General features: G+C 35.1%; 1 protein-coding gene across 11 annotated transcripts in view; it reads left to right on the top strand.

Annotated features, from left to right (window-relative positions):
• ADGRB3 (adhesion G protein-coupled receptor B3) overlaps window positions 1-17,721 on the top strand; it is a 447,992-nt gene that overhangs the window by 412,131 nt on the left and 18,140 nt on the right. For 6 of the 11 annotated variants that reach the window (XM_058019377.1, XM_058019373.1, XM_058019380.1 and 3 more), the window contains 7 exons: window positions 917-1,002; window positions 4,495-4,593; window positions 4,906-5,077; window positions 11,292-11,387; window positions 12,711-12,750; window positions 15,280-15,923; window positions 16,082-16,195. In XM_058019377.1, the coding sequence (XP_057875360.1) occupies window positions 917-1,002; window positions 4,495-4,593; window positions 4,906-5,077; window positions 11,292-11,387; window positions 12,711-12,750; window positions 15,280-15,923; window positions 16,082-16,195 (1,251 nt within the window). The remainder of the gene's footprint in view (window positions 1-916; window positions 1,003-4,494; window positions 4,594-4,905; window positions 5,078-11,291; window positions 11,388-12,710; window positions 12,751-15,279; window positions 15,924-16,081; window positions 16,196-17,721) is intronic. The other 5 variants (XM_058019384.1, XM_058019383.1, XM_058019382.1 and 2 more) reach the window with 1 other exon arrangement.

Genomic DNA, 17,721 nt, shown 5'->3' with positions numbered 1-17,721 from the left:
CACCAGTTGAAAAATGTTAATGCTGAAAATAAAGTTGAAAAAGAATTGGCAGGGCAGACTAGCAACAATTAGGTATTTTGGCACAGGTTTTGAAAAACCAGTTTGACAGGAAGAAAGGATTTTCCTTCTTTAATAAATTTTAAAAAAGGAACATTAATAGATTAAAAAATTGGAATTACCTATTTGTAGGGCCATGCAGAGACAGGTTAATAGAGTTCAGTTCAATAATACAAATGGATAATAACAGTCATTAAGTTGTCCATTAAATGCCATTAATATGTCCATTAAGTGCCAAAGTCCGACAGCTGAAACATTTAAGTCTTTTTTAGGTTAGATCTTCAATCCATGTTTGTGATCATAACACCATTTACTTTAGTGGGGCTAAAAAGACATCCCAGGAATTTATCTGGTCCACAAAAATAGTAAATTGCAGCCAAACTGGCATTTTGGTGAATGACATAGACAGTGATTTAGGTGCAGGAAGATATGGAAAACCACAGGCAGGTTCTGCATAAGTGGGAACACCCACATGGGCCATAAATGTTTAAAAAGGAACTATGCTGTTCCCTGTGCAGGGAACTCAAAGTGCAGTAGTTTTCCTGGAATAGGATATATATTGGTGCAATTAAAACTGACAAAACATTAAAGTTATATTACTCAAGCTTCTGGCCATCAGACATGTTCACATATACAGTTTGATACCAAGCATAATTCAAGGTCCCAAAACGAGCCTGTTGCAGTGTGTGTGATTATGTCACCTTTTTGTCACAACCTTTTGATGTGTTCAGGGACATTGCTACAGGAATGCTCAGAAATGTAAGAGGAGGCATTTTGCTGGCCTGTAATACAATAGAGCCAGGATACAATATTTTATTTTAGGCACTGAAAGATCAACTGTTTGTTTTCTGTTTGACAGGTCAACATGGTGATTGGCATTTTGGTATTTAATAAACTTGTTTCCAGAGATGGAATCCTAGATAAAAAACTCAAACACAGAGCGGGGTAAGCAACAGCTGGGTTATTTTAAAGCATATTAAAATTTTATGACCAGTTTTCAATTACAGATATTCAACACAAATTCTTTTGATTGTGCTATGAACTTTTATATCAGTGTAACAGTGTTTCTAACAGGTTCCAATAATCTCAAAAGCTGCTGTTGCATTATCCTGAGAGAATGCAACTCAAAAAGCTAAACAAAACAAAACACAGGTACAACAGTATTAAGTTAATAAGAATGAGGATTTACAAATCTGAGCAGAGGTTTCACAAGATGGTTACATTTGTAAAGCTGTTGTAGTTAGGATAACAGTTTTGTAAACTGTGTGTACTGAAGGAACTGATTACTTTTGTCTAGCTGTCAAATTTAATTACTATGGCAATAAATGTTATTCATTTGTTTTAATAGTTATAAAATGTATTTTAAAGCAATATACCTCTTACATAGGTCAATGTTATTCTGCCATTTTGACTACATTAAGAATTTGCCTTTGTTGTTGCATATACATAACATCTACATAGGTGTATTTTCTAAATTACTGTAAAAGAACATCATAGTAAAAAATTCACATAGTTAGAGTTAAAAAATAAAAAAAAAAGATAAATGTGTCATTGATTACTTACTTGTATTTACACAAAAATTCTTTATTATCAAGAGAAGAAAAGATTATGACAGTGGTGGTATCAGAAACTGTTCTAGAGTGGGTGACAATGAAGCAGTGCAGCAGCAAACCTATATTCATTGCATATTGGAGAAAAATATTTCACAACTGCATCATCACCTTCCCAATGCTTATGAAAGTGTATTTAAACTCTGAATAATGATTTTTTACAGTTGTATTTTCTAGTATTGTATTTTGGGCCAGGTTGTAGTTTAACTCCATCAATATCTGAGTTTTTAACAATGATAAATTATGGTATTTTCATTTTTATGTATATTACTGCTATGGGCAAAGTTGTTGCAGATTCCCTTTTAATTATTTTAAAATTACATTATTACATGTAACTAACAGTAGCATTCGTAGTAAGTTTGATGAGAACACTTATAATAAATACTTTAACTGGTGTCATTTGCATTTCATGTTAATGCAATCAAGTATTTCTGGTTATCAGTTCTTCCACCATCATTTTGACAAACATGTACCAAACCCTGTATTTTTATTTCTTCTGTTTTCATCTGTTTTCATTAGAAAGTAATAATTTCATAACCTTACTTTTGTCTACATTGCTCCATCAGCATTCTGAACTCTGTAATAACACTAGTGAAATCTAGATTATTATAAAACTACCCAAATTATTTCAAAAGTAGCAATGACTTAGTAACCACCAATTCAAGTTCACATATGCTCTAATTTCGGTGATATATGGAGCTGGAACAGCCACAGGTTTGGCTTTGTAAGTTTTGTAGGGATATTCAAACTTAGATTTAAGTGCTTTTGGTTTGTTTTTTTTTTTCCTCAAGCTACTCAGTTGTAGGCTATAGAAATCTATTTGCTTATACTTTATTTTCTTGATGAAACAAATAGCTTGTTTTTGAATTGTGCAAATTAGTAAAGAAATATTTTATTTTAAAATAATCTATCTTTAAAATAAATGGATAAAGAATCATAGATTGTTCTATTAGAAATAACCCAGCTATTTTGGGAAAGGATGTAGATACCCTGATGAGAAACAATCTTAATTTGTGTGATATTATGAGTTGGTGGCTTAGCAACAGCATTCCTGGATACTACTTGGCAGATGACATCTCTTGACTCATTCTTTAGGGCATAAAAATTGGTTCATCATTTAATCCCCCCTAGAAAAGTGATTGTCACTCATTCCTCAAGTATCTTTTGCCAGCCATTCTCAGGAAGGCAACTTCATTCTTCCTGGCAAACACTGAACTTATATTTGTCAGAAGTTTAGTCAAAAGTTCAGTCCTAGGATTTAAAACGAGTGAATGGGGCAAAATATACTAACTCCAAATACTTATATCACCTTAATAAGCATATGGAGAATCAACAAGTGGAAGAAAATATGTTGATGGATCTCAATCACAACCTCAATCCTTTTCCTGCTAAAAGACGAAGCATATACAAATACTCAGGCTGAACATTTACATTTGGTTTATACACACATTAAGTTCCATTATTATTTTCAAGATCCAGAGCAGTTTTGTAGAGGTAAAGAGAATAATCCAGTCTAATAATGCGGAAGCACTGCAAGGCAAAGACAGAAAGTACTTTCACAAGCTTAGTTCATACTTACCCAAGGCATTTTTCTAGTTCATTCTTTAATCTATATTTTTAATTGATACCAACTGATGTGAATTCACTGAGTTATTTTCTCACCCCAAAATCATCTTATAAAAGGTCTTGGTTCTCACTGTTTTCTTACAGAAGAAACAGCCTTTTATGTGAAATATACTTTGCAATTTTAGTAGAAAATCTTCATTTAGTTTTTCAAAGTGGAAAATACTGGAGTTCAATGTTGTTTTGGACAGTATGTTAAAAGTCTTGTGAGTGCTGGATTTGGCAACAGCAAAGAGTTCAGTTGGTTGAAATATCTGGGAAAAAAAAATCCCAAAATATTACTTATCTTCACCATGCTGACCACTTTCCAGCTGGAAATAAGTAAAACATCCTTCCTGTCAGCTATGTCACATCTTATTCAGCTGTGGTTACTCCCATTTCTGATAGCAGAAAGAGAAGGAATAGGAGAAATATTTATTAAGTTGATTTGAGAAGCTGATTGCATGCTGTATGGAAAACTTAAATTCCAGGTTTTGTCCTTTAACTCTTCTGACAGGTGCAGAGGTACAATTGTCTATACAAAATGCTTTGAGTTTAATGCTTGTGTACTGTGTTGTATTAAAAGGCAGAACAGGTCACACTTTTTTGGTACCAACTGATACTTATTTCATCAGATTCCATATGTTTCAAGCCCTGTATTCAGACCTTCACATGACATGAATAAATCTATTCCAGATATTAATGGGCCATGCAGGTCACTAATAAAAATCTGTCTATACAGTATGGACATACTGATTTGAAGCTTGAATAAATTTTGCAGGTTTCTTTCCCTATTAATGTTCTGTAATGGTCCATAGTTCACACTTCTCTTTTAAGTGACCTGTGCTCTTTCTCAAGCATGTTTGGATGCAACAGTTTTTCATCAGGTCTGAATAGAGGGATTTCACTTTTTGTGTCTATATTAGCACGTGCTTATGTTTACTTCAGTGTACTGAGCAGTTTTTGATCACATTTGGGGCCTTTTTTAGATTAAGTGGAAGAAATAGAGTTTGCATGTAATTAAGCCCCATAACATTAACATGTGAAGCTAACAGTAATGTAAAGTACGAAATACAGTTTTGCAACAATATAGAGCATTCATATTGAATAAGTCTACTTACTTTTTCTGCATGACGTCATATTTAAAAGCTAAATTTCAGTAGCAACGTTTTTTGGTGACAATTCAATATTTTGTTCTTTTTGTGGGTGTTCTGTTTGTTTGCAGTCAGATGAGTGAGCCTCATAGCGGTTTGACGCTCAAATGTGCCAAGTGTGGAGTAGTTTCAACAACAGCTTTGTCAGCCACCACCGCCAGTAATGCCATGTTAGTCCTGATCATTTACATCTTCTTGTTACAAATCTTATACAGTGCATGTGAGACAATAGTTTGATTATGACAACTGTGTTTGCTAACACTGAATAAAGTGCTAAGCACATTTAAATACTTTTTTAAAAATTGCAAATGAGTTTATTAAATGAATACAGGATATTCTTTAGAATGTAAAGTACAACTGTTACATTCTTGTCTATGATTTTCAAGTTAAATTGATAAAGTGACATCCTCAAATACGTTTTATTTAATGGTGAGCTTTTAATATTTTTTTTCAATATGCTGCTTTTCTCTTTTTTTTAATAGGGCATCCCTTTGGAGCTCCTGTGTGGTGTTGCCACTTCTAGCACTGACTTGGATGTCTGCAGTTCTGGCCATGACAGACAAAAGATCAATATTATTTCAGATACTTTTTGCAGTATTTGATTCATTACAAGGCTTTGTTATTGTCATGGTCCATTGTATTCTCCGAAGGGAGGTGAGAAATGGCTTCCCAGTTTTCCAAAGGGCTGTGCTCCTGTTAATCTCTCAACTGCTCTTTAATGTTATATACAGCTAGCTCTGCAGAAATATATTTCATAGAAAGAGAAAAATAATTTATGGTGACATGTATAGGAACAAGTGAAATAAAGAAAGAACAAAAGGGGAAGAGAGGGGAGAGATAAGTTAATTCCAAGTGCAAAATATCAGTATAAAACTTTACCAACTTAATTCAAGGTGTCTTTTAATCAGTCCCAGGTAGAGTTGATTTCTGAGTGTTAGTCTTTCCCAACGAGTACAGGAAAAGATGAACATGAATGCCCTTCTGAAGTCCTATCAAAAGCTATAGATTTTTCACTCTCTAAACCAGGACCAAACACAACATTTTTTCAGCTTATACTGTCCCTGAAAGAGGGCACAAGGAGATGATGTGTTATGTTGGTGAAGATCTACCCTTTCAGATCTACAAACTCAGGTACATACTAAAGTTATGGAGACAGCAAGGATGAAGACAGATGAGTGCTGTGAGAACAGCAAGGACTAGCAGTACCCTGGCCTGCCCTTCACAGCTCAGTGCCACCTGCCCCAGGATTCATCACCGCTGAAATCTGATGGCAAAGCTCCTACACAGGTGCTCTTTAATCTGGCTCTAGTGACAGCTTCTCTAACCTGCCTAACCTGCTAACTAACCCCACATTTTATTGAGATGGGTTTGAGAGCCGTGGCATAAAGCTTTGTTGGCAGGTCTGTGGTAATGGGGCTCTCCATCAAAAATGAGCAGGTGGAGCTAGACTGGAGAGTAGTTCCTGGTCCATGGGCATACCTATGTGCTACTCATTTATCAGCTTCAGGGTATTTACCACACTTGTAAGCCAGATTATAATGTCCAGCATATTTCCCTGGGATGGGCAAGAGTTATTTGAAAACTTCAGGACTAAAAAATAACTAAGGAAGATGTTTCAAGACAGGTTTGTTCTCAATGCTGAGTGAGGAATCTCACACAGGGGTGTCCCTTTTCACCACTGACACCCTTTAAACACTGAATTTCAGTATATTAATGAAAAATAATTATGAGTGATGTAATTTATTCAATTCTTTCAGCATTGTGCCACTTTGCATGAGATTTATATCACTGTCCTTCACAGTATGCATATGTGATTATATTATCAAATAATGAAGTTTTCAATGTTTAAAGAAAAAATCAGTGTCTTGGAAAAATTAGCACCTTACATTGTGCTGAATCTTTCTCACTTTAATCACTCTGTTAAGAGTGATGACCTTTTGTATATCTTGGTTTATCAGCTCTCATATTGGGAGGGGCTTGCCTCATTTAATACCTTTTGTTTAGGATAAAAATATGTGCAGAATAAGAGATAATACTCAAGAAAAATCTATTTTATGTAGAACTGCCTTGCAATCCCCTTATTTTCTTCAGTAATTTCTTTCCCAATATGATTTGCATCTGAGAAAGAGGGTAGTCTCATCTGTAAATCTGAAAACACTCATTTCAAATATTCTTTTGGTATAATGGTAAGACACTGCATCTATTTTTAGTAGAAGAGAGTGGTTTCATACTGGTTTTTCTCTCTCTGAAATTTTTGTATCCACTGGGATTTATTAATTAGCCTAGAAAGGACATACAAGGTCCCAATGACTGTCCTATGGAATAATTTTTATTTTAAAATATATACTTTTTGCTCAAGGTTGCATGTGAAAAATTCACAACTAAGGCATTATGAACAACATTATCTTTCACAGTCATAGAATATTGTCAGTAAGAAGAGATCCATGAGGATCATTGAGTCCAACTCTCTGCTCCTCACTAGACTACCTAAAACTAAACTATATGACTAAGAGTTGTCCAGACACTCCTTGAACTCTGACCATGGCTTGGAGCCATGACCAAGAAGCTTTTATGGAAAAAAATGTATTTTGACTGTTAATGAAAGATTAATATCAACAGATATCTACCAAAAATTCCCTAAGCTTTGAATTAAAGATGGATTTCCTAGTCTAATGGCAGCTCTTTGCTGCAAATGCTTCATTCCCAGGCAATACTTCAATAATGTTGAACATCTCATAGAAACATTCTTGTCTGACTATATTCACAGGTAGGACTGTGGTGATTGAGGTGGAATTAGTCTTTTCGATATGTAAACTCAATTTTCAAATTCGTAGGATACCTTGACTGGAACCACTTTTAGCTCACTGTTTCTAATGTAAGCAATATGCAAAAATATCAACTTATAAGTATGATTCTTTTATAGGAAAAGAGGAATCTTTTCTTTAGGTTTATGTGTAGGAAATCAGCTAGTTATGGTTTATTTTGTTCACTGCTCGTTTAGCAAATCACACACACACACACACACATATATATGTATATATGCAAAGAATCCTTATTCTATTTAACAACTAACAGAAGTTGCTCCAGCAAGGCAGTCTTAGCAGTTACACATTGCATTTCTAACATGGAAATTCTAGAAGAAAGGCATTTTATAAAGCAGCTAAATAATCTATTTACAGGGTATTTTTAAAAAATTGCCTCATGAGAAGACTTGCCTGCCAGTGAGGCTCAGAAAGCATCAAGGTTTGATAAGGTTCTGCCTTGTCAAAATGGAGGAGACATTTCTTCTTCAGCCATGACAACTTAGGCAGAAGTAAATGTACAGAGACAACTTATTCACTAATCAGCAGATTATCAGCAGCCAAAATTATGATAGTGGTGTTGGTGGAAGACAAAGAAGCCTAGGTATATTGCTGATTGAACTCTATTTGACAGAACACATTAAATTTTCTTTAGTTCTCCAGGTTTAAATTGCAAACTGATCAATACACTTGAGGAATTAATTAAGGAGATATTTTTCATATGGGAAAAAAAATTCATAGAAATTTCTTCAAGAAGCATGAAGAAGTTCAAGTTGATGCTCTTGAATCAATATTAATTTCAAACTTATTTGGTTCAGTTTGTAGCAGCAAAGTCAGGTGTCTACTACACAGAGAGAGATGTAAGTCCAGTAAGTTATGTTTCAGTCTGATTCTGGAGTCTGGCTTTCCAGCTCCAGAGACCCTCGGGTGAGTACAGGCCAAGAGAGTGGCCATCATGCAGAGTGGGCAGTGCCATCTTTGCACTGCACACGGTGCCTCCCAGCTGAAAGAATAGTCTGGTACTTCTGGTTGTCTGCAAGAGCATTTAGCTCTGCCAGTGCCTGTCAAGGAAATCCTGCCAGAATATTTGTCACTCTTGATGACAGCTAGAAAGCTATCTCAGTTATAGCCTATAAGATTGATCTAATATTTATAGCATGCCAGCACAGGCAAAACAATAATTCTGACTGTCAGGGGGAAAAAAATTTGGGGAGGAATATATCTCCATAAAATTCAAGCAAAGAGGACAGCCCTGCTTTACTATGCCTTTATTGTTGTAACATCACAAAAAGAGACAGACTTCTACAATTATATATAAAAGCCCCTTTTTATTCTCTTAGTTGTATTGACATAAAGATAAATGATGGAAATATTTGTTACTTTCTCTAACACACTGTATTGAACACCTTGACAGAAGCTGGGTTAGGAAGCCAGGGATTTTTACCAACTGAGATGTACAAAGAAGAGAACTAAGTGATGTGTCATCTGTTTCTCTCCACCATCAATTCAGTGTCTTTTGGAAAGGCATTAAATCTTTCTATACTTACATTTCCTAACTTCAAGAAAGAATATGATACTTTTTAAGCATAAGACCTTTAATAGACTATTTGGAAATTTTGGAAGAAAAATGCAAAGTACTTAGATATTATTGCTTCGTTTTGCCTTCTTATCCCAGAGAGCCTAGAGCTGTTCTTTTAGTTTTTCTCACCTTCCTGTTTCAACACCTAACTGGGCATTGGAAGATGGTGATGGATGTGTAACAGAACAATACCAGGGGTCAGCATTGAGGCTTACCTATCTCAGCAAAACAGTTTGCCTGATCTGCCTGAACACAAGATGCTTTAAAGCTGATTTGAATCGCGCTTACTAACTTATGTTAATGCTGGTGATGGGAGGAACCCACATGTAATTTTTTCTTTAGCTGTGCTCTGCAGCGTAGAGAGCATTTGGATTAAATTCATCGTTGGCGTCTAGAGCCCACATTTCAGAATTGCAGGAGAAAAATAAAAAGTACATGAGTAGGGCAAGGGTAAGTTATAAAAGCTTGGAGCTGGTTACTGTTGCTAAGGAAACTACTTCCCTGGTATCCGCACGTTCATCACATCTGTCTCTCCTTCTCTGCCTGGCTCTAAGAAAATCTTGTAACTTGATGTTAAAAGGCAGGGGAGAAAACAAGATTATGTTTCAAAGTAAAATGTAAAGACAGCACAATCTTTACATACTCAAACAACAATGTTGAACAAGCAGTTTAGAAGAGCAAGTTGATATTTAGAAAGTTCAACCATTTTGATTCTGACTTGGGTGAGGACATCTAAAAATTGAAACATATGTCAGTATCCTGGATAATGCTACATTTTACATTCTGTTAACATGTTCAGATCATATGTTGCTTGCACTTCAGAAGCATGGTAAGAAACATGCACATTCAAGAGGATCGTAAAATCAAGATTCACTGCTTTAATGTAGAAGGCACTGAAAATGTGACGTGAGATTCTTGAGATTTCTAGATGTTAGAACTGGGGAACGTCCATGAACAACGAGTCCCAAAAATTAGGAGGCCCACTGTAGGAGGCCCAGAGTGGAGTGAGATAAACAGTATGTTCTGAAGTAATTATGCTTTGGAGTCAAGCATCATGTGACTGGAGATGAGATTCAGCACAGCTGGGGATGCTTTGAAGAAAGCATTTTTTATTATATTTTGTGTCAAATCACTGTGCCAGTGCTTATCCAAGAGTAGAAAACTCTGAAGTGTGACCTAACTTTAACATTGATAAAGTGAGAGAAGATTTGGACTAAATTTGCAGCAACTGGGAGATGCCAAATCAAATTAAAATCAAAAACATGGAAGACCAAAGCAAGTGTAGTGACCTAAAATCACAATCTGAGTTTCAATACAGCACACTTTAAATTACAACGTGTGGTAAGTCTTGGTGTTTTGAAATCAATCCAAACATTCCCACCTTGCTTCATTCTTCCTTCTGCCCTGTTTTTGCTCCCTCCACCTGTGGCAGTCACTTACCAAGACTGCAAAGCACTCCTATTCATTTAAGGCTTGAGCCCTTAATGAAATGTTTGCTATTTGGAATGTTTTTAATTTCATTTTTGCTTTTGTGATAGCTTCTCAACAACTCACATTAGAATATGATACATTTAAAGGGGACTGCCTCTCACCAGCAACAATTGATGAATTCTTCTTTTTTGCTGTTCACAAAATGTCCACAAGTAGAAGACAATTTTATCCCTTTTAATTATTCTGAATAAAACATCAAGTAATTTTTACAGATAATAAATGGAATGTAGTTTTTTATAGGCATTTCATTCATAGTACTTTTTATATTTGAACAAGAAATTGGATCACCCAACCAAGTTGTTTCCCAAGTCACATCTTGCTTTTGTACTTTCAAAAAATCTGTCTATGTGCAAAAAGTCCACTTTTCTTCGTGTGCTCACATTGAAGATACTTCTCTCATCTGGAGAATTTTACTCCTAGAAGATGCACTAGATTCCCTGTACATGGAGCTAAAGATTATTATTGGAATCAGTATTGTCTTTCAAATAGACTTATTCTTTAAAGTACAATTAGGAGATTACAATACTTGTTAAGAACTGATTTCAATAACTGTCTGGTCACACTAACTGTAAAAAACTGTCTTTCAAGAATAATACATTTATCAAGAAGAAGATACACTTTATCTTGCAATATTGACAGTTAACAGTACGTCTATTAATCTTGTTATCAGACATCTACCAAAGTGTATAAGACAAAGCCAAATACTATCACCAAGACAAATGTGGCTTAAATACCATATAATCACTGTCTAGTAGCTAATTCTGGCCATACATAAAACTAATTCTGTGGTCTCTGTGTGATAGACTGACAAATTTGTGGCAGCCAAAAAGTATAACAAATGTATGAAATGACAGAAATAGCCATTTATGTTTATTGCCTCTGATTTATGAAGTGGGCTAAAGAAAAGTCATGCATCATATTCCATATGATTTAATTTAATCTCTACTAGGAGTCTACAATGTTTCACAAGAATCAGTATAAGATATTTTTTTCACAGGTTCAAGATGCATTCAGATGTCGGCTAAGAAATTGCCAGGATCCAATCAATGCAGATTCTTCAAGCTCTTTTCCTAATGGACATGCTCAAATCATGGTTAGCTTTTATTTTCTTCTTTGACTATGAATTTAGTATTCCTAACAGAAAGAAAAACTTATTGTGTTGTACGTGACAAGTTTGTATAGCTGAAATACTAACACCTAAACAAAAGACTGTTGAGGTTATTATCTGCTTGCTTAAATATCTTAGCCAGTTTTAAATTATTGGTGTGTTTATTTAGTGGAGCACAGTGAGTTGGTATCTTCCACCAGTGTTCTGTAGGACAAAAGAATCTTAAATTAGAGAATAAAAAATAATTTAATAATATATTGTGACTTTTTCTAGAGTTGCTGTAGAGTACTGATGCATTTCCCTTCATGAGGTCTTGAAAAATGTTCTCAAACAAGATAAGGAGAAAGTGCTAGACATTCTACAGGGGGAACCTATTTAGTGTGTTAAATTAAGAGATAGTGAATTTTGCTAATATTATTAGGTAATGTATTAATACAACATAGGGGTCTCTTCACTTTGAACACCAGTTTGTCATTGACTGTAATGGGGTCAGAATCAGGTCTTAAAGACATGCAAGGCTCAACAAGAATGCAAGGTACAGCAAGCAGATGCCCTTCAAAATGATGAATCAAAAAAAGAATTTAATGTTTGGACTTCACAAGCAAGAAAGAGATTCAGTTTTACTGAACATTTAGCATGGAATAAACTTCTTGTGAAAATAAAAAGTCAATAAATTCTCTAACAGAATAGTTTTGTTTAACTAGGAAAAGTGTGCTTTGATTTTGAACTGTTAAAATTCTTCCTTATTCTCACAATTAATTTTTGAATAATGAAATAAATAATAGTTGTTCTCAGAGAGTACAAAAATTTTATATGACTACATTAATAAAAAGAAATGACAGAATTTTTTATAACATAAGCACTTCATTTACACAAATTAATGACATTTCAAACGGTATGGACTATTTGAATTCACAGTAATTTGTATTGCAGGCTATTTTTCATACTTTTTTTCATTACATTACCATGAAAATCTTCCTTAAAGAAGAACTTTTGGTGAGGTGTAGAAGTTATTCTTCCATATACCTTAAAAACTATACACTGTATCATTTTATTAAAATTATCTACTCTACTTCCACCTATTTTATTTTATGTTTTCTGGTCAGGCAGTATACTTTGAAAACCACCCAGTTGTACTTTAGGAAATTTATAAAGCAATACACTTCACCTTCTCAGCAACGAGAAACAATTTTTAACAGACTATGACCCTGTAAGTAGGACATTTTGGAAGTGCTAGTTGGCAAAAAGGTATTGTGGTTTATTTTTGAATTATTAATGGCTGTTCTGTTTCACTGTTTCTTGTTACAGACTGATTTTGAGAAGGATGTAGACATTGCTTGTCGGTCAGGTAAGAACATTGAGATAGTATTTAGCCAACAAATAGTCTTGTACAAGTTTCTTGCGAAATGAAAACCAGAAAAATATTGGGGTTTAGCTGTTTGTAGGAAATATTTATTAATTTAAACAAAATAAAATGTGGAAAATTATGTCATTTTGTGAATACATTATTTAATTGTGTTACTAGGGCCATTAACTAGAATTGAGCATTTAGAAAGTAGTCAAAGGTGTGACTGTCTATTAGAAAGCAAATAGTTGTGGAAAGAAGATAATTCTTAATGCATTAAGCTTTCCTTTCCTGGTACACAAGCAAATGTGAAAACATCATTTAGTTCAACAACAAAATAGTGTATCTTGACAGCTGTGTATATGAAGGATGCATCAATTTGCATTCATTTTAAAATGGGTATATTTTTTAGGACTCTAAGTGAAATCAACAATAGTTTAAGCAAATTAAGTTTTATTCCACTTTAATGAGAAAAGTTGCAGGTTTTAAAAATATATTTCAGTAGTGTGATCTTTAATCAGTTGGCTATATTTGTTTCCGTATATTAAAGACAAATAAATTTCACCTATTTATTTACCAACCTTGTTTAAATAGTGCAGTATAAAATTAATTACTATTTAAACTCTACAGAAATATTTAAATCTAGGAGATATTTCCAAAGGAAACAGTCTTGCCTAAACACCCTCAGTTTTCAATAAAGGGAGAGTGTGTCCTCTCTGTGGGGTGAGTCAGAGCAGAAGCCTGATTTAGCTCTTCTGCATCAGCCACCTAAAGGACACTCTTTCTTCATTGGCTGAATGCAGAGCCAAGAAAGCTGATCTCATTAAGGTGAAGTTTGAGTTTCCAGTCACTCACCTTTAAAAATGTGCCAATTGAGTTTCTTGCCATATAGACTTAGTTCTTCCCTACAGATCAGTTTTAATATGCACGTGTATTTTGAAGGAATCAGGGTAGTGCGTTGTAGCACAAATGCCTGTGTGTCACCATCCAATGCAGACAAAAATCCAGCATAGATCCATGTAGTTCCCACTTCTGTGATAACATAGCTCTGCAGTACAGAGGGCCTTGCCAGAGGTGTCCTACAGGAGATTGACTCTGAATGCTGTCTTGAACAGGCTTTGCTTGATAAGCATTTGAACTCACTTTCTGATAATGGAAAAATTTAAGGATAGATCACTGTTTGAAGTGTCTGAACAAGTGTCAATAGAAACAATGAAGCAGACACTGAATTCAGGTATATGTGCACCGTTGTTTAGAAGAAAATCATTATTTTCCTAATGGGAAAAAATTAGAGTTAGTTTAGTGTGAGGAAGGAAAGTCAGATGTCTTATGAGCTGCTTGCTATGGAAAAGGCAGTGAACTGACAGGCGGGTACTGGGGGATCTGGGTCATCAGAGCCCTTGGGCAACCAGAATCTATGCAAATGTAAAACCTAGATACTTGAGTCTGTCTTTCTGTCTCAGCCCATGAGCTGGGTTTTGTTGTATAAAATAGCACTGGTGTGAATGAAAATATTTTCAACCAGGACCAGAAAATCCCTGTAGGCAGCTGGAATAAGTCCAGCAATTGGTTACTTTAATTGTTTTCTACCCTTTTTCTTTCATTACAGGTTTTGGATTATAGATGTACTTTTTTATTTTCTTCTTCTTCTTTTTTTTTTGTTTGTTTGTTTTTTGAAAGATGAATAATTATGACTGAATAGCTGCTTTGCTTTTGAAGCCATTCTTCAATGCTTCTGGAAATTTTGAATTTTATAACAGGATTAGTAACTTTTACATGTAAACCTCAACCCAAAAAAAATCATTGAATGTTGCTACAAGTTTGACCAGTAAGGTCTAGGCCTAGAACAGAAGTGGATTATGACTCTGCTGTAAAACATTTTTATATTCTTTTTAACCTTTCCAGATACAGTAAAATATTCTTTTTGATACCAATGGAATTTTTTCCCAATGTGGTATTTCTTTTGTCACTTTTATTTAAAACATATTTTAACAGAGAAGAGTTTTTAAAAGTCAGTGAAAAGGAACATTTAGGAGTTTAGGAACACATGCTCATAGTTATAGTCTTATGGTCGGTCATTACAATGGATTGACAAAATGATTCTGCCTTACAATCTGTTTGGCATTTTCCAGAAGGTTATGTGGAGTTAATAATGGCAGTAGGGATGTCATACTGTATTTTTTTGGAAAACTCTTAATGAGTTCCACATGGCAGGCTTGTGCTTAAGCTGTAACTCACCTAAAATCTATAGAAGTCAGTAGGAACAAATGAAGTGGTTTTGATTCATATAAATGACTGAAGTTAGTCAGAGATCAGCGTCAGTTATACACAGCAAATTAAGAGAAGAAAAAACCCAAAACCACAGAAAAGCTTTTCCAAAAACAATCTTTATAACATGAAAGCTAATAAGTGGATAGAAAATATTTTAGAAGATACACTGGTAAAGAAGCACTGCTAGATAAAGCCACAAGTAAAAGCAGTGTTAGGTTGATATGGTTTCATGCTGTAAGAATCCTCTTCTCTGGCCCACAGTTCTGCATAAAGACATTGGACCTTGCAGAGCAGCCACTATAACAGGAACACTTTCTAGAATTTCACTAAATGATGAAGAGGAGGAAAAGGGACCAAACCCAGAAGGAATGAGCTATTCAACCTTGCCTGGAAACATCATCTCCAAAGTCATCATCCAGCAACCAACAGGTCTCCACATGCCTATGAGTATGAGTGAACTGGCCAATCAGTGCTTGAAAAAAGACAACAGTGAGCTGAGGAGGACTGTGTATTTATGCACTGACGACAATTTGAGAGGTGCAGATATGGACATAGTCCATCCTCAGGAGCGGATGATAGAGAGCGACTACATAGTCATGCCCCGGGGCTCAGTAAATACCCAGCCATCCCTGAAAGATGAAAGCAAAATGAATATAGGCATGGATACCTTGCCTCATGAAAGGCTGCTGCACTACAAAGTTAATCCTGAGTTCAATATGAATCCCTCTGTAATGGACCAATTTAATATCAATTTAGACCAGCATCTTCCCACCCAAGAACATATGCAGAGTTTGCCGTTTGAGCCCCGCACGGCAGTGAAGAATTTCATTGCTTCAGAGCTGGATGACAATGCAGGATTATCAAGAAGTGAAACTGGATCCACAATATCAATGAGCTCTTTAGAGGTCAGTGGTGCATAAACAAATTGCATGCTCTGTTTTTCTAATTTTATGGTAAGACAATAAATTGTGTCTTGTGTCTGAGGGGTGAAGCTAATGTTTTAATTCAGTATAAATTATTGTTTGGGATCATACACTGCTGTTCATATTTCTCTTATTATCAGAAGTGTTTATACCTAGAAAACAAGACTAAAGTTTCAGAGCCAGTCTGTATGAAAAAATATAGTTCTGGAGATTTAACATTCCACACGACTGCCGAGGATTTCGTGACCTACCAGGTAAAGTCCACTGGAAAATTCTGTGTTGCTATGAGAAGAAAAACTATTCCTGCAAGATACAAGTGCTAATCATTGGCCCTACCTGCAAGCACATGCAGCTGAAATTATTTGCCATTTTATTGCTGACAATCATATCTGTCTCAGATATGATAGGTCTGATTATGCTCTCATTGGTGTAAATCTTGGATTCTTCCATCCAATAGTTCACCATTTACTGATTTAGTTTTGTTTGCATGTGCATGCAGGCATTGGTACAACTGATGTGTGCAATAGGTACAGGTGGGCTTCGTGTGGAGTATCTTAGATTCCAGTCAGATTGCAAAAGTGAACTGAAAAGCCTTTCAAAGGCTTTCAGTTATTACTACAATCTGTCTGTGGGATTTAAGCATTTTCAAACTGAAAGCTGTTGAAATAAATGGTTAAGACCTAAGCATCAAATACTGCCATTCTTACTAAGCCTTTACATGTGAAAGCCAGGAGCGAGCTGGAGTTTATTTCATACTTGGACCTCCTTAAGAACTGGGAATACATTCCACCAGCACGTCAAATGTTGTGAACATGGCGTTTTGTGGGACAGAGAAAGACAAATGAGAAAGTCATGGTACTCACTCATTCTCTGAAAGAAGTCACGCATGGAAAAAAATTCTACTTTATTGTGCGAACTTGAAGCCATTAGCTATTACTCCACAGTGTTTAGACCCGTCTGGGTAGGGAAGTAGAGACTGAGCCTTATTTTTCAATTTTTAGATGCAACTGCATCTGATACTTCATAAATGGTGGCTACTTATAGATGTTTCTTTTAAAATGGAATTGAAGTTTGATGAAAATGAAGTTTTATGAAGAGTTTGGGCAGAAGATCAGAATTTAGATTCTTTTTAAGAGCTTTCTTTACAGGCTTTGAAAGTAAAATGTTTTCTGTGCTGTTTATATTGTGTGTGTACTACAATCAGTTTTTACAAGAGTTGATTTAACTTTAAAATTAATAGAAAATGAAGTGTGCAGATCTGCAAAGAATCAAAAATTATCCATGTTTTGGTTGTTGTTAAAGTGAATATGTATAATCTTGAACGAATTTTCAAAATTATTTCTAGAAGATAGTTTAAGTCCTTGCCCTTTCAGTGCTCAAACAGACAGGCTCTTTCAGAGCAAGTCTGCATTGTTAAAGAAATGACTGCCCTCAGTTGAGGTATATTAGTTAATAGATCTTGGATGATGCACAGGAGTTCTCAAATTTAATGCAACCCCAGAAGCAGAATAGATAAGGTCAACTTCCAGCAGTATCCTCTCCCAGCTATCCACAATTCCATCTTTAAGATCATTTTTTGTCAGATATAGAGGCTTAAATCCAGTCCAGTTAATATTAGACATATGGATATGTGAGGAAGATTCATAATTCTTTGAGAAGATGGACATATTTGCCACCAAACTTCCACTCTAAATAAATTTCTGGTGATGCCTCTTTTCTTCCATTGGTGAGAAATTTCATCTAGGACCTTAAAAAAAAAAAAAAAAAAAAAAAAAAAAGG

The sequence above is a fragment of the Melospiza georgiana genome, chromosome 3 (assembly GCF_028018845.1).
Source record: "Melospiza georgiana isolate bMelGeo1 chromosome 3, bMelGeo1.pri, whole genome shotgun sequence".
Lineage (NCBI taxonomy): Eukaryota > Metazoa > Chordata > Aves > Passeriformes > Passerellidae > Melospiza > Melospiza georgiana.
Note: the sequence above shows the minus strand (reverse complement) of the source record. Positions and strands in the feature narration are given on the sequence as shown.